We start from the raw sequence: 22,586 nt of genomic DNA, 5'->3' as shown, positions 1-22,586 counted from the left end.
CATACAACAAAATCTCATGCAAAGGAGCCATGGGGTGCCTTGACTTTACATAAACTTCCCATGATGACCCTTGAACTACACTGGGAATCGCATGGGAATTTTCCATTAGGGTCCCTGACAGGATTTCTGTGAAGCGTGTGCGTATGCCAGAGGCTGCTAATGCGTGCTACTATTCTCTTTATGAAAAAGAATCTGGTTTTATTATATAAGGCATTATATAATACAGATTTTGAGTGAGACTAGTTTTCTGATCTTCAGAAAAGCAGATTCAATCAAGTTATTATGGCGTACGACATTTTATAGACTGTGTGTGTGTGTGTGTGTGTGTGTGTGTGTGTGTGTGTGTGTGTGTGTGTGTGTGTGTGTGTTTGTGTGTGTGTGTGTGTGTGTGGGGGGAACAATGCTGGAAAGAAAAGCATAGAAACAGCAGGAAAATATTAAAACTTGGTGCCTCCACCCATGTATGTGTAGAGGCACAGAGACGTGTGTGTGTGTGTGTGTGTGTGTGTGTGTGTGTGTGTGTGTGTGTGTGTGTGTGTGTGTGTGTGTGTGTGTAAATAAATGGATACAGAGCTGCAGCCAGGCTTACAGATTGTCCTGAAAATAAGTCCATGTTAAAATCAATATTGTATATGATGTCCCTGTTGGGCCTATTGTTTTATAACTAATGTTTTGCATTCCTCTGTGGGTGAAAAAACAATTTTGTGTGTGTGCATGTTTGTGTATGTTTAGGAGAAGCAGGCCAGGATCGCTTCTCTGTATCTGCCCCTGTATGGTCTAATCCTGGACAATATGCCACGCTTCTTTCTCAGGGACCTCTTTCCCATTTACCTGAACTCCAGTGACCAGGTAAAATCCACACAAGTACACACACACACACACACTCATACACGCACATTTAGGAATATGGCAAAGTCATGATGTTTTTGGCTTTTAACTTTGAAATATATACAAAAATAACCAGTGTTCAGTATCATGACAGATATAGTTTTCAAAAGGACCAGAACATTCTTCACTGTTTCTAATTTATGACTTTAGCAAAATTCCAAGAAAAATCCAGCCTAGAGGCCTCATTTGTAAAGAAGTGGGTATAACATTTCTAAATGTGCATGCACTTTTGTTGTCTTAAAAAGAAAGCCTTCCCCTTCCCACAGTAACATTCCTTCCATTTTTACTTGAATTTCATGTATATTTTGAATGAACATATCGTGTCATTCAGAAAAAAAGTACTAGAAGACAAGAAAGGGTTAACGATTGATTGTTTCAGAGTGCAGTTGAATTAATTGTGATGGTGACTTATTTAAAAGCAATTCGCAGATATATTGTAATGTCTTAGTAATGTCTTAATATCCTTTCAAAAGTAACAGGTTGCATGGGGACTTTGAATGTTACACAAGAAATAACGTTAAAATGGTGATGTTTCCTATGAGAATCATTTCATCAGAGTTTTTTTTTTTCGCCCTCCAATGTCCAAGCTTTATAACAGTCATTAGGTGTTACTTTTTACGTTTTCTGACAAAGCTTTTATTACATAAGTAAAAGGAGAAAGTTAACTGTTTTGTCATTAAATATATCTATACATAATGTATAAAAACCATGACTTTCTTTAATTATATAATACAATTGTTAATGTAAATATAAGATGAATAAAACATGATTCTATTGACATTTAGAAACGCTTTGACGTGTCTTAATTGCCTTTTTATTATAGGACTCCAAAGATGATGTGAGTGTCGGAGGAGGAGGAGGAGGAGGAGGAGGAGGAGGTCAGAGCAATCGTCATGGAAACTCAGTAGATGCCTCTTTGTCTAAGGAGGTGCTCAACTCTATTACAGGTGTGTAAGAAGTTATAATCATGCAAATGTTATGTTTTATATTTCCAATGTATGTTTTTCTTGTTTTTAAAATTGTTACTGTACAGTCAACAGTATATCTGCTTATTCATGTATTTATCCAGTCAGATAATTATGCAAGTACAGTTCAAGAGCCTCTGTTTAATGTTCCATTCAGAGGAAAGAATTTTTATATCAATAAACCTCAAATGATCATTGTTTCCAGATAGGATGAAACCGAAAACTAAGGATTTTAGGAACTCCTAGGTTTTTTATGCACATCAGTGCTCCAAAATCTACAAAGAATAGTGCAAAAAAAGAATGAATATATATATATATATATATATATATATATATATATATATATATATATATATATATATATATATATATCCAATGAGCAGCATTTTAACAAAATAAATAAGCTTATCAATGAGAGCGCTCAAAAGAATGGAGAATCACCAGACTGATTCAAGCTGAAGTTTACAGCAAACCAAATAGGCATTCTTGACAACTGTGGTGTGTAATTAAACATGTTGAACTATAAGCTCCAACAGCAAAAGACCATATCAGGGTTCCAATTCTGTCAGTCATGGAAAGGAATCTGAGGCTTCAGCTGAGCAGGTTCACCAAATATGGACATAGGAAATAAAGGGTGCTTGTGAACCCCAGTTTGTGATTTCAGAATCAAACAAAAACAAGGACAACAATGCAAGTGTTTATCCAAGCCAATCAGAAACCTTGCATGCTTTCATGTTTATAAACACCGACCTCAAAAATGACTTAAATAGTCATATGATTGACATGTGACATGTTTACAAAGCATAACTGTAGGATGTAAGCAGGTAGACATGATTTGAGTGAGATCTTCCTTCTTTCTTTAAGTGTTTTCATCATTTGCTGTTTCCACGGCTAACAACACTGATTCACGTGGTTCGCTCATCAGCATCGAGTCCAATCGCAGCAACAGTGACCGCAACAGTGAGAAGATGGACGGATGTGAAAAAGTGAGGAAACCTTTGTGATGAGTTTTTGGGTAATTCTAAGTATTGCGACTGAACATTAACACGTTCGTAACAAGTCACTGATCCGCTTTGTGTAGTTTGCCAGGCCACAGTCCTTGATTGGTTTTGGCTCACGCTTTGACAAACTGGACCATGCAGAGACACGCAGCCTCCTTATGTGTTTCCTGCATATTATGAAAACCATATCAGAAGGTAAGGGATATCAAGGCAAAGATTGCTTCATTTCCCAGGATGAAACTTTGTACATAACGACACTTAAGTTACCATCATCAATTATTTGGACTTGTGTATTTGTAATGTGTGCTGATGTGAGTGGGTGTGGATTGTGCTTTGTGTTACAGAGGTCATGGTTGCATATTGGCACCGGGCCATTCACCAGGAGATCTCTGACTTCTTCAACATCTTAGAGTAAGTTTTCTTCGGCAGATGCCGCAGTCGTTTCTACATTAATCAATGGATAAATAGAATGACAAGTCTGTGTCTGGTGAGGTCAGTGGTTTTCTTTTGGAAGATCTTCCCATTTAGAGCTTTATAGCGTTTTCTGTTCATTTTAAGAGATTTTTGTGAGGAAGTGCATCACTACTTATACTACTATAAAGATCACTAAGCATATTTTCATCTCTTATGGTGTTTCCTGTTCTCGGGTATGCTGCGTATTCTGTTTGCATCTTAGAATCCATCTCTCTCATCTCTTCCCTGACAGACTCTGTCTCCAGCACTTCAGGTTCTTGGGCAAGCGTCACATAGCCAGGTAAGGGGATCACCCAGAACTTTAGGAATACAATTCACTCAATATGGTGTGTGTGTTTGTGTTTGTAAGCCATGTACCACTGAGCTTTGCTTTGTTTTACATTGGTTGTTTTTTGTCTCTGTGTATGTATGTGTCGAGGAGGAGTGTGTAAGGAGGAGGTGGAGGAAAAGACAGGAAAAAAAGACAGAGAAAATGTGAGACATAGAATTTCTAGATAGAAGAGACGAATAAAACAGGGGGCAAAGAAAGACAGAACTCTTGCTATCTGAGAGCATGGAGTTGGAAAGAGGCAGACGAGAATAGGTTTATTATTTTTCACATGCTAGGGGCATGTGAAAAATCTCTCAATCTCTGTAATGTTGAATGATTAGAAACATTATTATTGAATACTATGTTTTTTTTAATCCCTTGCTGGTTAAATCAGAATTTAACTCTTAATAAATGGGAATGTTTCTCTTTTTTAAAGCCAGCTCGTAGTAGGTATCTTGAAGTTAGGTATAAAATGGATCAGGATTTATAGGTGAGATGGTTCTGCCACTGAGGATTCTAATTCTCCTTTTCTTTTCTCTCTGTTTTTCTCTCTCTGAAGCCTAAATACGAGGCCTTTGATTCCAAACTGTAGTCTGTTTTTCTAACGTGAATTATTTTGGCTGTAAGAAGACAAGACTCCACTCAAATATTGTGTTTCAAAATTAGCAATTTCTCTCTTCTTTCTTACTGTGTGCCCTTTTTCGTATATATTCTTTTATATGGGCTGTCAAAATTAAGTCAAAACAAATTCATTTTAACAAAACAATTTTTATTAAATCGCGATTGATGCACCGCATTTGTGTGACCAATAAATATAAATATAAATAAATATAAAGGAGTCAAAAATAAAACCATTAACAAACACACACTTGCGGCATCCTTTCTTTATAAATATTATAAGTTTTTTATATATTACTGTTCTGACTTAAGTAATTTAAAACACCATAATTACTTTGAAACATTCACAAGTTTATTTGTTTTTTATGCTCTGTGTTGAGTTTGGTTTCGATAATTATAAACATGCATTTGCATAAAGCATCCATATTTGTCCAAGCCCATGTTCATTAGAGTATTGAAAACTTGAAAAGTTTTCATTTAAGGTTTTTTGTCCTTAAAAAGCTACAACACAGCTGATTAATATAGGATCTGTGTTTTGCATCTACCTATTTACTGCTATTCAGTTTATTGAATTATTAATAGCTCTTATTCTCTCGTTCTCTCAGTCTAAACAGGATGTGTTTTTTTTTTTCATTTTCACTTTCTATACCTTTCTCTATTTCTCTCTCTGTCTCTGTCTCTCTCTCTCTCTCTGTCTCTTTCTCTGTTATTCTGTCTTCATTTAATTGTGCATTGGGCATTTTAATGGTCAACATTAGATTAGATTTTTTTTTGTCTTTTTACACAACAGAAGTATGAGAGCAGCAGGGTGGTATTGTAGCTTCTTTCCTCCCACCTCCCAAAAAGTCTGGCAGTAGGTTGATAAGATGTAAATTGCCACTATGTGTGTATGAGTACATAGTTGCGATGTGTATGATTGTAAGTGCATGGTATGCTGTGACAGACTGGCATGTATCTACTGATTTCCAGGGTAGGTTTTTGATCCTGTGTGCCCCTGACCACATTAAAATATTTATTGAGGTTGAATAAATTAATAGATGAGTGAATAAATAAATGAATAAATGAACGAACGAACGAACAGTAATATTGGGGGTGTCTATAACCAAGGCGTCTATTTATATTCACTGTCAGATTGAAAACTGACTTGCAGTTTTGTGTAATATAAATGTTATCATGTAGGGCATAATTATACCTTCATGTAATTAATGCTTCAGCTTGTTCTAAATCTCAGACTGTGTCTTGGTGTGTATTTTGTGTCTTGCCTGCCTTTGCTTTCTCAATTTCCATCTCATGTTTAAGGAAATTTCACTCACTTCTGCTCCTCTGATCCTCTGAAAAAAAAAAAAACGTAGGACTCTTCAAATCAAATTGAAATTCATTTGCTAGTGCGCACAAGGACATAGCCAGCATCACATGAGGTGCTTGAATGCTTTTTTCCCTTACACTCACATTTGCAAGCCACTAGCTTGAACGCTGCCCATTCTTTGAATGCTAGCCTGCTAAATTAGTGCTATTTTTCCCACCTGGCTGCTTCAAATCTGATGAAGAACATGAGGATGATGATGATAATGATGATGATTATGGTGCCCTTAACCCCTTGCTGTGATTGGGTCGTTGTGCACAGGAAGTTAGCAGCTGCAGTTAAGCTGGCGCAGGCCACGCAGAACACGGGCACTCTGAAGGGTTCGAATGCTTCCACCCAGTCCTCAGGGATTCTGCCCCAATGGTAAACACCCCAGGATATAGAACTAGCTTTTACTCTGAGTAACAGTGTATGCATTTCCCTGTTAGCTATTATTATTATTCAGCCTGATAACTCTTGCTGTCTGTGCGTTATCATAGATGTCTTTTCAAAGCAGAATAATGATATTTTTTGGCTTTTTTGTCCATATATAGTGATCCCCAGGCATATTTTTTTGGATAAAGCAAGGATTTTATAGTGAACACAACATGTCGGAGTTATTATTATATTGCTTTTAGCAATAAATCTAGTATACAAGCTATGCTTTTTTTAAACAGATATAGACAGAGGCACAAGCAATATAAATGATCATTGTATTCTCAGGACTCATATCCCAGTCATATATATAGATTCCTGGGCTTTAAATTTTTTTTCCCCACAGAACCAATTGTTAATGTGTCCATCATTTGTCCAGTGTGAAAACATCTCAGTTCATCATTTTTCATCTCGATTTCATGAACCGATATCCGCTAATACAGTGTTCTCCACCATGGCAGCCATTTTGTCCAGCATGGCCTTTTTCCTTGACCTACTGTCTGTGGTATTCTATGGAATGGCCGTTATTTTTTTGTATTCCTGTTTTTGTGTGTAAATATTATAACCAAACAGCTAATATGCTAAAACATTGTCTTTAATAACTGCTGTAGCCTGTTTTGGGGGGACAGAAAAAGATTTAAGTTGCATTTCTGAGGTAAATAAATGGTAGAAATCTCAGGCATCATACAGTAAGAGATTTTGTGTGAAAAGAGGCAAATAAAATGAAACATCATTTACATGTTACATTAGAATTAAACAAATAGTCAAACTAGAGATGCTAGTCAGCTAGCAAGGAAGGAAAGTACATCTCGTTCACCTACAGTATATATGATAGTGTTCTTATCATCCCTGCTCTCAGGATTGATATGAGCTGGATGTTTAAAGTCACCTAACCTATCAATGTTCTTCATTCTTAACTAATCAGGATGCTGTCAGGTCAGGATGGGCATAGACATGCTCGCTCCCACACCATGCCCATTCTCAGAGGCAAGAATGCCCTCACCAACCCCAAACTGCTGCAGATGATGGAAACAGGTAATTGTTACATTAAACATCTTAGCTAGCTAACCTTTAAATACCTCAGGTTTTCTTCTTGGAAATCATGGCGTTTACATGCTTTTAGTCATTATTTATACACTGGGTTAAAAGAAATTCTTTCAAGCAATTAGAATATATTGTCTGGGTTTCCATGGTAATGTAATGGAATATATCACGTGTGTGTGTGTGTGTGTGTGTGTGTGTGTGTGTGTGTGTGTGTGTGTGTGTGTGTGTGTGTGTATGCGTGTGTGTTAGATGGGAATTCAGTTGAGAATGACAACTTCAACCCGACAGACATCGAAGCCAACCTGTCCACAGAAGTGGCCCTCACTGTTCTCGATGTCCTGGGACTATTTGTGCAGCATCACAAGGTCAGCAGACACTCATCCGCTCTGTGTGCTAGATCAATCAATCACCTGGTAGATGTGAGTTTATGACAATGCCATCTGGTGGATGGAAAGATTCACATACGTGTGTTAGTGACATGCTTGGCTGATGATTGTTTCTCCACAGGGGGAAGCTATGATTTATTTATTTTTTTATTCTGCTTTCACGGTTAGAGAAAATGATCACATGACTAAAGAAGCCTAATGATAAAACTTTACTATTCATGCATTATTAAATGCATACAACAGGAATAGTGTAAATAAGGTAAATAATAATAACCTACAAACAGCTATATATATATATATATATATATATATATATATATATATATATATATATATATATATATATATATATATATATATATATATATATATATACACATATATATATATATATATATATATATATATATATATATATATATATATATATATATATATATATATATTTATATATATATATATATATATATATATATATATATATATATAGTTCATTTATTCTATTGCTTCGCTTTAATCGCAGTTCAAAATTACAGCAAACCTCCAGAGTCAGTGGCACAATGTAAATGAGAAACATGTCATATTCAAGAATAACTGCATTTCTTGAAAACTTGAAAATGTTTATTGTGCTTAATAGTATTTATAATAACTGCTTATGTAATTTTAACCTGAGTTGCCAGCCATCTGTCTCTTACATTGTGAACTTTCTTTGTTCTTTTGGCATGGTGGTTGAAGACAAACAGATTTTACCTGTAATATTTATACCCCAGGACAGGATGACACAGCGAAAGCCAACAAAAAGAGTTCCTTGGAACTGAGAGCAAATACATCCTTTTTTTTTGTTTCTAAGTAACGACGAACGTCAGTGTATTTCTTATGGGTTTAACAATAATTAAGGCAGAAAAACAGTATTTCTGATTGAAAAGGCTTATGCTAATTCGAATCATAATGATCGTGTAATGCTCTTAATGGAAAGTGCCATTAATTCTGTGCTTTTAAACATATATATTTCGTTCACATATTTAGCTTTTTCTCAAGAATTATTAGGTTTATTGTGTCCAATGTCTTCTATCATCTCCTCCTATATAGAAACAGCTACTGCAGGATGAAGGTCAAAACTCTCTGATGAAGAAAGTGTTCGACACCTACCTGCTCTTCTTCCAAATCAATCAGTCTACTACCACGCTAAGACACGTCTTTGCTGCATTGCGCCTCTTCATACAGAAGGTACACACACACACACACACACACACACACACACACACACACACACACACACACACACACACACACACACACACATATACATATATCTATCTACACAGCTCATTTGTTATAATCAAATTTATTACTGACTCGTTTATCTTCATTAGAGCATCCTGTGTTGTCTGAGTAAGATAACAAATTGTGTATATGTATAGAATTTTAAAAAGCGCCTCAAACCCCCTCTCCTTTCTCACTCTTTCTCCCTCTCTTTCTCTCTCTCTCTTTTTCTGTCTTTCTCTTTGTAGTTCCCCTGTGTTTTTTTCCAAGGGAAGGCTGACCTATGTGGCTGTCTGTGCTACGAGATTCTGAAATGCTGTAACCATCGCTCCAGTAGCACGCAAACCGAAGCAGCCGCCCTTCTCTATTTCCTCATGAGAAAGAATTTTGAGTTTACCAAGGGCAAGTGTATCGTCCGTTCTCACCTCCAGGTTCGTCCGTGTGACAACTATTTAAAATGCCATCTTCCTCTTTCGCAAAAAAGTGAAAGCAAGCAAGCTGCTGTTTTGCATCAACTGGTACTGTCTTTACTGCTTTCAAAACCACATCGGGGTGACTGCCACAAATAACTGCGAGGACACTTTCGGGAATAATCGTGTGGTAGTTTAGTAGAGCGTTACTGGTTCATCAATCATCTGTTTCTCTTCGCTTCATCGGGTTTATTTCACACGCTTCTGTTGAATTTATCATGCTGATGGAAGGCGGGTGGGGGGGGGGGGGTATTGGAGTCCTGCTGATGCTAATTAGGCTCTGTACCAAAATTAATTAATTGAACATCATGAAAAATCTGCGTAATCTGCAGAATTTATATATAAAAACAGGATGCCTATGACTATTGCACAGCACTGTATGAAGCATGGTAAATATGGAAAGCAAGGAAACATGGCTGTGTTTATTTCTATACTTTTACTCTAACAGGTCATTAAGGCTGTGAGTCAGCTGATTGCAGATGCAGGTATCGGAGGCTCACGTTTCCAGCAGTCCCTGGCCATTATTAACAACTTTGCCAATGGAGACGTGCCTCTTAAAGTAAGCGCCAAACTCCTCTTCCGACACATCTTCACTTTTGTAGGCTCTTGTGCACGTCGTACAAAAAGTAAGTTTATATTCGTTTCCTGTCAGAACACGACATTCCCAGCTGACGTGAAGGATTTGACGAAACGAATCCGTACCGTCCTGATGGCCACGTCGCAAATGAAGGAGCATGAGAAGGACCCGGAGATGCTGGTGGACTTGCAGTATAGCCTCGCCAACTCTTACGCCAGCACCCCTGAACTCCGGCGCACCTGGTTAGAAAGCATGGCCAAGATCCACGTCCGCAACGGAGACCTGTCTGAGGTAAATGAGTTATAAAAACTAACCGCCGAAAAGTAACGGACCATTACCAAGAAGTACTAAATGTCTTGATGCTGTGTGTTTCAGGCTGCCATGTGCTACATCCATATCTCGGCCCTCATAGCTGAGTCATTAAAGAGGAGAGGTGAGTGCCCCCTGCTGGCCACAAACATCAATGCTACCTGTTGTGCCTTGCATGCAGTGTTGTGTTCTTCAGTGCAGTACACCTTACTCGGAAATCGATTGCTTGCCATATCTTCGTTCTCTTCATACATCACACCTTTTTCTCCGCAAAACCACAATCTTCTCTTTCCCCTCTGCATCAAATACGCTGTTTTAGTGACTGCTGCCTGGAAAGAAGGATCATTTAAATGGCTTCCCCAAGGCCTGATAGCTACGATGAGGGCCTGGTGCTTTTGCATGTGTGCATGAATGATATAGAGTGCCACAGCTTCAGTGCACACTTTTGCTTCCTTTGTTTGTTTGTTCGCCTGTAGAAGCATGTGCTAAAACGCGAGTAGCTGAGAGCCCGAGTAACAGACATGAACGTGAACCTCTGTTTAAACCTCCTGCCCATTTTGCAATCGCAGGTTACTGGAAGCCTGAAAAGGCACGGATCTCAAGCGTGGGCACAGAGGAGGCCAATGTAATTAACTGTTGCCCTTTACTAACCCCCCAAGAAGGAGAAAGTGAGTGTTTCGTCCACCTTACCATGTCTTAAAAAATCTAGTGGGTGTCAATTGTGAAGTATGTCCTGGACTTAGCTCTAACAGATATTCTGGAGTGTGACGTTTTATATTTAAATTATGGGTCCTGAGGCACAAATGCTATTTCCAAGCCTTGACAATGAATACAATGAGTGACAATGAGTGTTTTACATTTAGGGCCATTTTATAGATTAAGTTCTTCCAGCCAGGTACAATATAAAAAATTGTAGGGGGATTCAGATAAAATTCATAAGCATCAAATTATTATTTTTTTTTATAAAAAAAACTTGCCTGACCTAATGGTAATTACAGCTCCTTTGGCTTAATCAAGTTCATTGATATACAGGACAGTAAGGCAAATCACAATGGTGCTTCACTTTACTACTTTCGAGTAAAGATTCTGAAATTGGGAAATAGGGCATTGTGCATGTTATTGTTATTTTATGCACTTGTTTTTATTCATATTCTTTATTATCATTATTTTAAAAAAATTCACATGATTGTGGTGGTGGAGTGGTGACATTTTATATCACATTGATTTGGCCCTGTCCCAAAATGTAAACTCATGAATAATTTAAACCACAGTAACCCAATTCAGTTACTGCAGATCACTAAACGAATGTAGGACATTTTCCTGTTGCCCTTTCTTTGCTCATTATGCGTTCTATTTGGTCTATATTATTAGATGACATTTTGACCTCAAAGCTGATAGAAGGATAAAGGATAGATGAGCAAACATAAGAATTTGAGCGAGTTAGAGCTCAAATTGCTGAAGAAGTTAATGCTGTTAATCCTCGACGGATCACGAATGTTTAGGGGCGTGAAAAAGGGGGACCAACACGATATTAGGCACGTGGCCATAAAGTATGATGTCATGCCTGGTCATGCCTAGATTTATTTTACAGGCACTAATTTTTTTAATGCGGCACACAATTTCGGTTGACCATTTTTGTAAAAAATATCTAAATAAATATGAAAAATGTTTAATCACTAAACATTTGTTTTACTTATGCACCAAGTCTCAAATCAAGCACCAAAATCCCTCATGATGCACACATCCGGCATTAAAACCGTCTGTATGGAAACATAGCAAAAGTTTTGTTTGGTGTCCTGATTATTTACGTCATTTAAAACGCCATAATTACTATAAAACATTTACAAGTGTATTTTGTCGTTTGAATAAAGCATTCCTATGTGTCCATGCTCATGTTGATTATGCGACAAGAAAGACTTTTCTGGGCACTTTTTATTCTGAACGAATAAAAAGAACAAATTAATAAAGAAACTTCAGCCCGTGTCCTTCCAAGACAATTACAGCATTGACCTCTTATCACGAACTGGGGAAATGCAACGCGGAACCGGAACATAATTCTTAAAGAAGCTACGTACCATATTTAACAATTAAAACAACCACAAACAAAAATTTACTTATAACTATAGAAACATCACATCTCCAAAACAAAATTGGTATAAAAATAATTTTTTCCATGAGTGTAAAATAATTAATAACAAAGGTAGAGATTTAGCATAACATTATTCTATTTATAACATATATTACAGTTATTTAGTTAATGATAACTTAAATAGTATTAATTTAAGGTACATTCAGAATAATTAAAATGTGTGATTAAGTTGTGATAAATCATGAGTTAACACGATATTCATGCAATTAATCGCAATTGAATATTTTAATCGATTGACAGCTCTAATATTTGTGTGTGTGTGTGTGTGTGTGTGTGTGTGTGTGTGTGTGTGTATATATATAATTTTTTACAATATTTTATTTAATTTTATAATTAATTACTTTTTTAACTTTATTTTTTTTATGGATATGAATGAATTTATATTGGCTGGCATTCACAAACGCAGTTCACCATGCTGTTTAACAAGTGTGTAAACCAATACTGCATGCTAGTCACCATTCACATGCACCAAATATTTATAAAATTGTGCAATTATGTACTAAAAATATGAGGAGAAAATATCTGAACACAAACTGTTACATAGCCAAGGTGATGCCTAAAGTGGTGAGTGGTTGGATAAATAAATGTATGAATATGCACATAATCATGAGCAGACATATCATTTAATAATCTTTTCCTCTTGCATTTTTTTCTGTTTTTTGATTGGGACCCAAAGCTTCGTTCAGTATGGGTTGGCCTGCATTTCTGAACATCTCCCCCAACGTGCAGGAGGAAGGAGCCATGAAGGAGGATGCTGGGACCCAGGATACACCTTACACTGAGGTACTGAACAAACGTTTTAGGCTTTTTTTAGAAGCTCTGTTGTATAATAGTATTTTAATATGTCTATTTTTTGGCATTTCTGTTTTATAGGACACGCTGGTGGAGCAGCTCGAGCTGTGTGTGGATTATCTGTGGAAGTCTGAACGGCATGAGCTCATAGCAGATATCAATAAGCCAGTCATCGCGGTCTTTGAGAAGAGACGAGATTTCAAGGTGAGCTTTAGTACCTTAGGTGGGTCACAGAGTTTATTCCTTCAGAAAATGAACGTGTGTGCATGTGTGTGTTTTTACAGAGGCTGTCAGAGCTGTACTACGACATTCACCGCTCTTATTTGAAGGTGAACGAGGTTGTGAACTCGGAGAAACGTCTGTTTGGCCGATACTACCGCGTGGCTTTCTACGGACAGGTAAGAATCAGAAAGAGCTTTATTGCCAAGTATGTTTGCACTTACAAGGTGCAAACATTTTGGTGACAGAACCTTCCAGTTTAACATGGAAATAAAAAAAAGCTAAATAAATAAAAAATAATATAGAAGTTATTGCACATGTTTTATAAAGGAAAAAAATATTATTGCACAAAATGTACAGATTTAGATTAGTCAAAGTGGTATTGCATGTATGTTTTATATTATTGCACAATGGGGAGAGCATTGAAGATGCACGTAAGAAGGATAGAAATAGGCAAGTTTGCAGCGCGGATCAGTTTCAAAATCCTCCTGAAGTAATATATCGTGATTTTTGACTGTACAGAAACGAAAAAATGCAGATAATACACATAAAAATGCCCTTATTTGTATTTTATACTCTTCATTTTGAGGATGATCTCACAGGATCATCTCTCACACTGTTTTCTTTAAAATCCTCCGTCTGCTCTTTTCTTCCTTTTTGGTTGTCTGTGTCAGGCGGTGGTAAGTTAGATTTTTTTTTTTTGCTTTACTCACATTTTTGACATTTTCTTTTCCCCAACTTCCTGCTCTAAACAACTTAACCATACCTCTTTCTCCAACACAGCTAATATTTCAACACACATATATATAAATATATAAATATATATATATATATATATATATATATATATATATATATATATATATATATTTTTTTTTTTACGTACATACATATTTATGTATGGTATGTTACTGTGTATTGTGTTGTATATGTGTTGTAAGTCACGCTTATGTCTATGGCTTACTCTGACTCTGTGGAATATTCATTCGTTCATTTGTTTTCTCCCGCTTATTCATAATTCGGGTCGCGGGGGCAGCAGTCTAAGCAGGCCCCCGCCTTCGACTGCTGCCCAATCCTCACAGCACCATCCCTTACGGTCCCTCCTGCAGGTGGTGAGCCCACGGGAAGTCTGTGGAATATGGACATATAATTATCTTTTTTTGAGATAGAAAGCTCTCAGTTAGAACAGAGATGTTTTAATCCATATAATTTCAATCGTAATAGCCTAACTAATGGCAGTGTCTTGCAGTTGTATTAACTGCTTTAACATTTGGGTCATGTGAAAGATGAGTGTTTTTGTGCTTTCATCCAAATAATCTTACAGTATCTCACAAAAGTAAGTACACTACACACATTTTAGAAATTGTTTTTTTCTATGTTCTCAAGGGACAATACTATAGAAATTAATTTTGTTATATATATATATTTCAAAATTTATATATTTTAGAGTTGTCAATATGCAGCTTGGACAGAAGTATAGATTTACTCTCCTCTAAAAAAAAAAAAAACCTTAACATACAGCCATTATTGTCAAAATAACGCAAAAAAGTGAGTACACCCTAACTGATTACAGCTGTCCGCGTGTAATCATGCAAAGCCACATGTCCAATTCATGTTCGTGTTTTTGTCTGCTTGTCAGGACCATATAAATTTGTGTATCTTGTATTAGAGCAGTTAAAATGTGCTTTAAGTGCAATTCTCTCATACTGACCACTGGATGTTCAGCATGGCACCTCATGGCAAAGACTTTTCTGAGGATTAGAGAATTGTGAATGGTGCAGAAAAGAATTTAATTGTTTAAATATATTGCTAATTTTCAATCATTCAACCCGCTGTAGTTTAGGATACAGGTAGGGATTAAAACCTGCTAACAAGTGCACTGATTGGAAAGGCTTGTGTTGTTCAATAAATGTATAATTTAAGCATTTTTCTGCACGTTTTATTAATTAATGATTGGATTTTATGTGATAAAGGGGGAAGAAAGAAATGTAGACAAAAACAACAGGCAAAAAAATTGGGATCATAAATCAGCCATCGGCTGCCCTGATTTTTCAATATCTACCGTATTTTTCGGACTATAAGCCGCTACTTTTTTCCCACGTTTTGAACCCCGCGGCTTAAACAACGAAGCGGCTTATTTATGCATTTTTCCTGGGTTTTTCCCGATTTTACAGACTTCAAGCCAAAAAACTAAACCCCATAACATTAGAACAATGATATTTCCGGACGGAAACGAAAAAAGGCACCTCACCTGTGTTCTGAGCTGCACGGCATCAGGATAAAAAAACATTTTTTTTCAAATGCACGACGATGCCAAAAGATAAACTCCCGAGAGAAATAGTTGTGAAAGGAAGAAGGAAGACAGTGAACAATGACTTTCTTGGTCGGCTACTGTTTAGATACAAGCCGTTGTAACGCGTTGAGTCTGGGTGAAGGGAGAGCTTATTCCAGTTGCAACTGAAATCATATAAGCACAGACAGGTTTCCAAAACTCGTGCTTTTTTATTTTGGCAACAGCGTTACGGGTTAGTCAAAGAAACTTAGAAATAAGCATCAGAAAATAATAAGGACATAATCCTCGTCTTGAACACACGCAGTAATAGCGGAAGAATGCAGCGCCAAGCTATTCCAAAAATACCGCTATGCTCCTAAAGGAAGCGCAACATATTTCACCTGTTACACCGTGTGTAATGTGTCTTTAGTTAAAGCCTGTGTAAAGTTCATTAGTGTAGACACCTGATGCTTATAGACAGGTACGGCTTATTTATGTTAAAAAAAACAATATTTGTCAAATATTGTGCGGCTTATATATGGGTGCGCTTTATAGTCTGGAAATTAAGGTACTATAAAATATATCCAAGTTTCATCTCTATAGTATAGTCCCTTGAGAAGATATACTAAAATGGTTGCTGAAATGTGAGAGGTATACAAATTTTTGTGAGATACTGCACATTACAGTTCTGGCAATGAAGCATAATGCAGGATAGAGTTATTAACATTGTAGCCACATGAGGACAGTGTATACCAAGGTTTAAAGCAGGATCTAGACACATCTATACAGAACTGAAAACACTTCTAACACTGGCCTGTCTGACAGGGATTCTTTGAAGAGGAGGAGAACAAGGAGTTTATCTACAAAGAGCCGAAGCTCACAGGTCTTTCTGAGATTTCTCAGCGCCTCCTCAAACTCTACTCTGACAAGTTTGGAGCAGACAATGTCAAAATGATCCAGGACTCCAACAAGGTGCCACAGAAAGCTTCTAAAACACTTCTAAATGTGCCTTTAAGACCTTGTGCCATTTTTAATGCCATGTTTGTCTCGGCTCAGGTAAACACCAAGGACCTGGATTCTAAATTCGCCTATATCCAGGTCACGTATGTGGTGCCGTACTTTGATGAGAAGGAGCAACAGGAAAAGAAGACTGATTTTGAGAGGAATCACAACATCAATCGATTCGTCTTCGAGACGCCCTTCACTCTTTCTGGCAAGAAGCATGGTGATGTGGAGGAGCAGTGCAAGAGGCGCACCATCCTGACCAGTGAGTTTCACAATATCCACTGTTTCTATAGGAATAGGCGCTATTTCAAAAACTTGGTTGTGCATTTTCTGAACTATAAGACAAAGCTGTTTGCTAAATTTTTTAGCCTTATGCCTTCCACGTCCTCCCATGTGTAAAAGTGTCCCTTATAGGTTTCTTTTTATGACTAAGGGATCAGAGATGAACAAATATATTCTGGCTACAGTAGAAAAGAGTAAAGAGAAGCCTAATGTATAGAACATTTTCTTGTCCATTGTATGGCAATAAAGCAAAAGAAATTGATGTGTTTATGAATATACAATAAATATATACATATATTGTCAGTCAAAATTCAATAAAAGAAAATATGATTTATCTGAAATTTATTTTGACATTGTGACACTGTGAACAGCGAGCTCCATGTTCCCGTACCTGAAGAAGCGAATTCAGGTGGTTAAGCAGCAGAGTACTGAAATGAACCCCATCGAGGTGGCCATCGATGAAATGAGTCGTAAAGTGTCTGAACTCAATCAGCTCTGCAAGATGGACGAGGTGGACATGATCCGGCTGCAGCTCAAGCTTCAGGGCAGTGTCAGCGTAAAGGTACACGCACACACACACACACACACACACACACACACACACACACTGCAGCAGCTGACTTTAAATTATATTATATTACTTAATTCTTACTTACACAAAAATATAGCATTGAATGAAAATAGCTGATAGCAAAAGAAAAGTGTTTGGAAATACAATTTCATGGTAAATCAGCACAAGCAATTTGCCAATTATTGATTTTTATCTATTAGTACCTGTTATCACTTGTGTTATAGCAGCTAACAAATAGTAGACAGGAAAGGTTAAGCTGTACCTGAAACTATTATAAAGCAAAATAAATGGAAACATCATTAAAGTACCATAAGTGTGATTATACAGTAATTCACGGTAATTAGCATAGAAACAGTCATGTATCTGAACGTGCTCCATTGATATTAACCTGTGATGTGTCTGTTAAAGTTAAATACTTTAAAAGTTACCTTTATATATGATTAATTAGCAACCTTCTGACCAATTAAAAATGAGAATTTAAAGGTGTTTACAGGTATTTAATATTAATTTTTTCTGCAGGTAAACGCAGGACCAATGGCCTACGCTCGAGCATTTTTGGAGGAGAAGAACGCAAAGAAATACCCAGACAACCAGGTCAAATTGCTCAAAGAGATCTTCAGGTACCCTATTTACCTATAGTCATTACTGAAAACGTACATCTACACTGAACTGCAAAATGTTTGGTGTTGGAGGTTTAAGCACAAATATAGAAAAATGAATTGCTGGTTTATAAAGGCTATAAAGGCAAAACTTGAAACACATAGTTACCATTGTGCACAGATATTTCCTTCAATGTTTGCTAGCATTGCATACTGCTTAGCCAGCAGGTTTTGAGATTAGATTTGTCATGGATTATGTATGCTAATGTAGCAGTAACTGTCCATGTAAATGCAAAATGCATGAGGATGAGGTTCCTCTCACATCTATTAGCCCGTTTGCTGAGTCTGTAGCTGAGCAAAATGGATATCTTACTTCACTATTTGCTTGGGTTTGGTTGGGTTTTCATTGGCAGAGGGGTGTGTATGTACTGCAAATGTACTTGTAAACCTCAACTGTTGGTCAGTAATACACCAAAAAAACTAACCTATTGCCAAGTATGCATAATAAAATGCTTTGATAATTAAATAAACAACATTCATATATTCAGAATGCATGCATTATTGCAGGTCTACAGCTCTGTTTTTCGGATCAGTTTGCAAAACGCCCCAGTGTGCAAGAAATGTTTAATTTTCTTCATGCACCTGGATTGATTCTGAGTCAATCCTCTTTGTAACTGCAACGAAACCTTACTAGGGCTTGCTTGGGGTGAGAATATTTTACTTAGAAGTTCGTGGTTTGTTTTTTTAATTAAACCTGTGGAGAACCACACAGATGGGCTAAAGATGAAAGAAGAGTCGAACTGACTTAACACTGCATTCTATGAATGTCTTATACCATGGTCTGTCCTGTCAATTCTGATTGGCTTGAAGGTTTGCATTGAAACCGTTAAACACACAGGTAATTCGGGTCAGTATTTAGTTCTGATGACCTTTATGTGAAATAATTATCAAAAACAAACTGTTATTTTTATCCATTCAGTCAGTTTTGGACTGAAAGCATCAGTGACATGTCTGTACTGGCAAGTGATCGTATAAGCGAAAAAAACACATGTAGACTTTAGCCATGGAGGTTATTTGCATTAAATTTGTGAAACACGAATATTATTTGATATATTTGAATATCTGTAAAGAATTAAAAAAGATTGTATTGCAGTTACAGTCTTTGTCCCCTTGCAGGCAGTTTGCAAGTGCGTGCGGTCAGGCTCTAGAAGTGAACGAGCGCTTGATAAAGGAGGACCAGCTGGAGTACCAGGAGGAAATGAAAGCTCACTACAGAGAAATGCTGAATGAGCTTTCGGCCATCATGAACGAACAGGTCTGTGATTTTTGCTTAGAAGCCGCAGTAGTTCAGCAGCTCTGATGTTGTTTGTTTACTTCGCATTCTGGTCAAAAGTACACACACAAAAAACTTTATTGTGTCTATTTTTGTGGTTATATTTATGTTTTGTCTCTTTCTTGTAAAGATTCCACATGGAAGACAGTCGGTTATAGAGCGAACCAACGCCTTCTGAGCTTCAACTTAGGATCCAAGAAGATTTTTTTTTTTTTAACTCAAGAACCTTGTCAGTGTTACTCTCAGAAAGGAACTTCGAGGACATTCATAGGAAATAAATGAACTGAATAATAGAATCTTACAGTCCTGTGGATGATACAAATCAGGCAGCTGCTCTGTTTTTGGTAATGAAGGACATAATATAAAGAATTTTTTTTTTTTTTTTTACTTCCTGTACTACCACACGTACATGCACACACAGACACACTCCTCTTATATACACTCAAATTCACATATGCCTTCTCTCCTAGACCCTGTTCCTTAAATTAGTGACCTTAAATTAGCTTGAGGTGTGTTCAACTACGCAAGACCTTCCTACAATCCTGTTAGAGGGCTTATTACATTATTACATCTGATTGTGCTCAATTGGGTATTGTCGTAAAATCATGTTCCATTTTTTTCTAGCGTATCCCAGATAGTCTTGTTGAACACACTTCTAGTTTTGTGTATGAATGTAGACCTGCTTCAAATAGCAAACAAATGTATCCTAACATTCACAGATCTCGCAACGCTCACATTTTGGAAACAGAAATTGACTGTTTTATAAGGTTTTTATGACTAAAAATGTGTTATTCTGTCATGTATTGTTTAAAATTTGTATATAAGAATTATTAATATTTAAATTTTTTTGTTTTATATATATATATATATATATATATATATATATATATATATATATATATATATATATATATATATAAACAATATATGATTTTTTGTTTTGATAAATTAAAGAAAAATTTAATGAATTTGGCTTTTATGTTTGTTTGAATAAATTATTACATTTTACTGAGAAACTACGAACCTTTTCTATATTACTTCATAACTGATTTTGTAAAAAAGAGGTGTTTTGGGGGAAAAACAAGACGCTTTTGAGAAACTCAAATGGCCTTAAGGACAAGTAAAAAAAAATTAACAGTGATATTTTCTTAAGGTAGATGTTTACGCAAAATTTATGAATGTAGTCTCCAGTGTATTTTTTTTTTTTTTAGCTTGAGTGTAAGAAGTACCATACCAGTCATACACTATATGGACAAAGCTATTAGAACTCCTGGCTTTTCCAACCATATGTGGTTCCTGTCCAAACTGTTAGCACTTAGTTGGAGGCACACAATTGTATAGGACATCTTTGGATGGTTATTTATGCCATTTAGTAGACACCCTTATCAAGTGCAACTTACATTTATCGCATTCAAACAGCTTAGCAGCAATGGGGTCAAGGGCCTTGAGTTCAGTGGCCCAGAGTTGGCAGCTTGGTAGGGCTGGGATTTGAACTCATGACATTCTAAGCCAAAGTTACGTTAACAACATTGAGCAGACTCGCTTAACCAATTGACTTACATACAACAAAGCAGCTATTCCCTTACGAGGGAAATATCAAGGTCCGTGACGTCGGAGTGACGTGGGGCCGCCTTCCCGTGGGCTCACCACCTGTAGGAGGGACCGTAAGGGACGGTGCTGTGAGGATTGGGCAGCAGTCAAAGTCGGGGGCCTGCTTAGACTGCTGCCCCCGCGACCCGAATTACGGATAAGCGGGAGAAAATGAATGAATGAATGAAGGACAACAAAGCAGCTATAGGTTTATCGGCCTTGTTTATAGGCCTAAGAGTGGAAGCTGGGTGTGGCTGGGATTTGATCTCACAATGTTCTCTTGTCACTTGAACTAGGAGACCCAAACATGCTCCAGCATGACAGTGCCCCTGTGCACAAAGCCAGCTCCATGAAGATATGGATTGCATGGGTTGAAGTGAAAGATCTTTAGTGGCCTGCTATAGAGCTCTGACTTTAGTAAAAGGACTGATGTACTAATAATGCCCTTGTGGCTAAATGAGCACAAATCTACACAAGCACAAATCAAAATTCAATGGAACATCTTGCCAGAAGAGTGAAGGTTATTATAACAGCAAATAGGGACTAAATGTGAAATGTGATGTTCCAAAAGCACATACAAACTTTAGTGTAAGCGTAAACCATTTTTTGTAAATGTAGTCTTAAATGCTCTTATGGAGATTCAGTGAGCTGCAATCCATTTAAACATTTCTGCAGATTTTTCTTAAGCATCACATGAAAATCATGGAGATGTCCAGGTCACTCAGATTAGAATTGGAAATTAAAATGACAGCCTGTTCAGGATCCCTATAATTTAGTGGTAGCATGGTACTTGACAAAGTGACAAACTGTTTTGTAATTGTCTACAAACGTACCACAATTTTCTCTAATATTAATCCATGATTAAAATAAAATAAAAAATGGATCTACATCAATGTAATGTACCGTTTGCCTACTCATGGAAGTCACATTTACACCTGCATACCACTGATTATTTTCCGATAACAGCACGCCATGTGGTATTCCTTACTTCATTTGAACAAGACAATGATTTTTATACATAAAGTCGAAACAATTATTTTAAATGGAATATTTTTCTCTCAAAAAAAAATATTTTTTATTACTAAAGGTTTCACAATATTTTTTTACCTTTTTAAATGCTTATTGATATAGATTTCAGGTTCATCCGGGTGCTATGACTGATCTTGGATCAAACTGATTAAACCTGTAATTTTACATTTATATGACAGAGGAAGAGCTCAACCAATTTTCCATCTAAATGTTGCGAATAAAATGCCTCGCCTGCAGCTATTATCTTGCTGTGTGCTGTTAATTTCCTCCACCTTTTTCAGAGGCGACGTAATTATAGATAATTGCTGGGCTTTTCAGTCGCCTAGTGGAAAAAAGATGTGCATGAAGTGATGATCACAATCCGCCTTACACACAACTGTCACGGCTTCAGAAAATGAGGTGACAAAAGCCTTTTGAATCCTGACACTGCAAAAAAAAATCAATATGGATTTATCTTCACATCTTTGAGATAGTTGAATCGTAATGTCTGTAATGTGTTTTTTAATTGAGCACGTGAAAACACAGTCTTACAAAAGAGCTGTTACGATGTGCCTGTTTTTGCTTTGCACAAAATCTGATCTGAGATGCTGTTAATTGTTAATTTGCGATGGTATAAAAATTCAGAAATCAATTCTTTTACATAAATGTTGTCTTCTTAGATAA

The 22,586-nt window shown here is 36.7% G+C and overlaps 1 protein-coding gene and 1 long non-coding RNA gene across 9 annotated transcripts in view; one reads left to right on the top strand and one right to left on the bottom strand.

The window, feature by feature from the left end:
- The window catches only part of dock10 (dedicator of cytokinesis 10), a 103,944-nt gene extending 84,427 nt beyond the window's left edge, over window positions 1-19,517 (top strand). For 3 of the 8 annotated variants that reach the window (XM_083525434.1, XM_083525433.1, XM_083525435.1), the window contains exons 33-56: window positions 733-849; window positions 1,712-1,835; window positions 2,718-2,839; window positions 2,935-3,049; window positions 3,199-3,265; window positions 3,561-3,608; window positions 5,881-5,982; window positions 6,959-7,068; window positions 7,327-7,442; window positions 8,553-8,690; window positions 8,975-9,157; window positions 9,645-9,755; window positions 9,849-10,064; window positions 10,149-10,206; window positions 10,652-10,750; window positions 12,908-13,014; window positions 13,105-13,227; window positions 13,308-13,421; window positions 16,340-16,486; window positions 16,571-16,781; window positions 17,173-17,363; window positions 17,892-17,992; window positions 19,148-19,286; window positions 19,435-19,517. In XM_083525434.1, coding sequence (XP_083381560.1) covers window positions 733-849; window positions 1,712-1,835; window positions 2,718-2,839; window positions 2,935-3,049; window positions 3,199-3,265; window positions 3,561-3,608; window positions 5,881-5,982; window positions 6,959-7,068; window positions 7,327-7,442; window positions 8,553-8,690; window positions 8,975-9,157; window positions 9,645-9,755; window positions 9,849-10,064; window positions 10,149-10,206; window positions 10,652-10,750; window positions 12,908-13,014; window positions 13,105-13,227; window positions 13,308-13,421; window positions 16,340-16,486; window positions 16,571-16,781; window positions 17,173-17,363; window positions 17,892-17,992; window positions 19,148-19,286; window positions 19,435-19,482 — 2,907 coding nt within the window. In that variant the 3' untranslated portion in view covers window positions 19,483-19,517. The remainder of the gene's footprint in view (window positions 1-732; window positions 850-1,711; window positions 1,836-2,717; window positions 2,840-2,934; window positions 3,050-3,198; window positions 3,266-3,560; window positions 3,609-5,880; window positions 5,983-6,958; window positions 7,069-7,326; window positions 7,443-8,552; window positions 8,691-8,974; window positions 9,158-9,644; window positions 9,756-9,848; window positions 10,065-10,148; window positions 10,207-10,651; window positions 10,751-12,907; window positions 13,015-13,104; window positions 13,228-13,307; window positions 13,422-16,339; window positions 16,487-16,570; window positions 16,782-17,172; window positions 17,364-17,891; window positions 17,993-19,147; window positions 19,287-19,434) is intronic. The other 5 variants (XM_083525437.1, XM_083525438.1, XM_083525440.1 and 2 more) reach the window with 3 other exon arrangements.
- Window positions 11,259-12,518, bottom strand: LOC310717810. Its single transcript, XR_014530938.1, has 2 exons — window positions 12,128-12,518; window positions 11,259-12,094 (listed from the first exon to the last, which is right to left on the bottom strand). It is a non-coding gene; the product is annotated as an uncharacterized lncRNA (long non-coding RNA).
- Window positions 19,518-22,586: the final 3,069 nt, after the last annotated feature.

The sequence above is a fragment of the Silurus aristotelis genome (assembly GCF_946808225.1).
Source record: "Silurus aristotelis genome assembly, chromosome: 22".
Taxonomy (NCBI): domain Eukaryota; kingdom Metazoa; phylum Chordata; class Actinopteri; order Siluriformes; family Siluridae; genus Silurus; species Silurus aristotelis.
The sequence above is the reverse complement of the archived record's forward strand: the minus strand, read 5'-3'. Positions and strand labels throughout refer to the sequence as shown.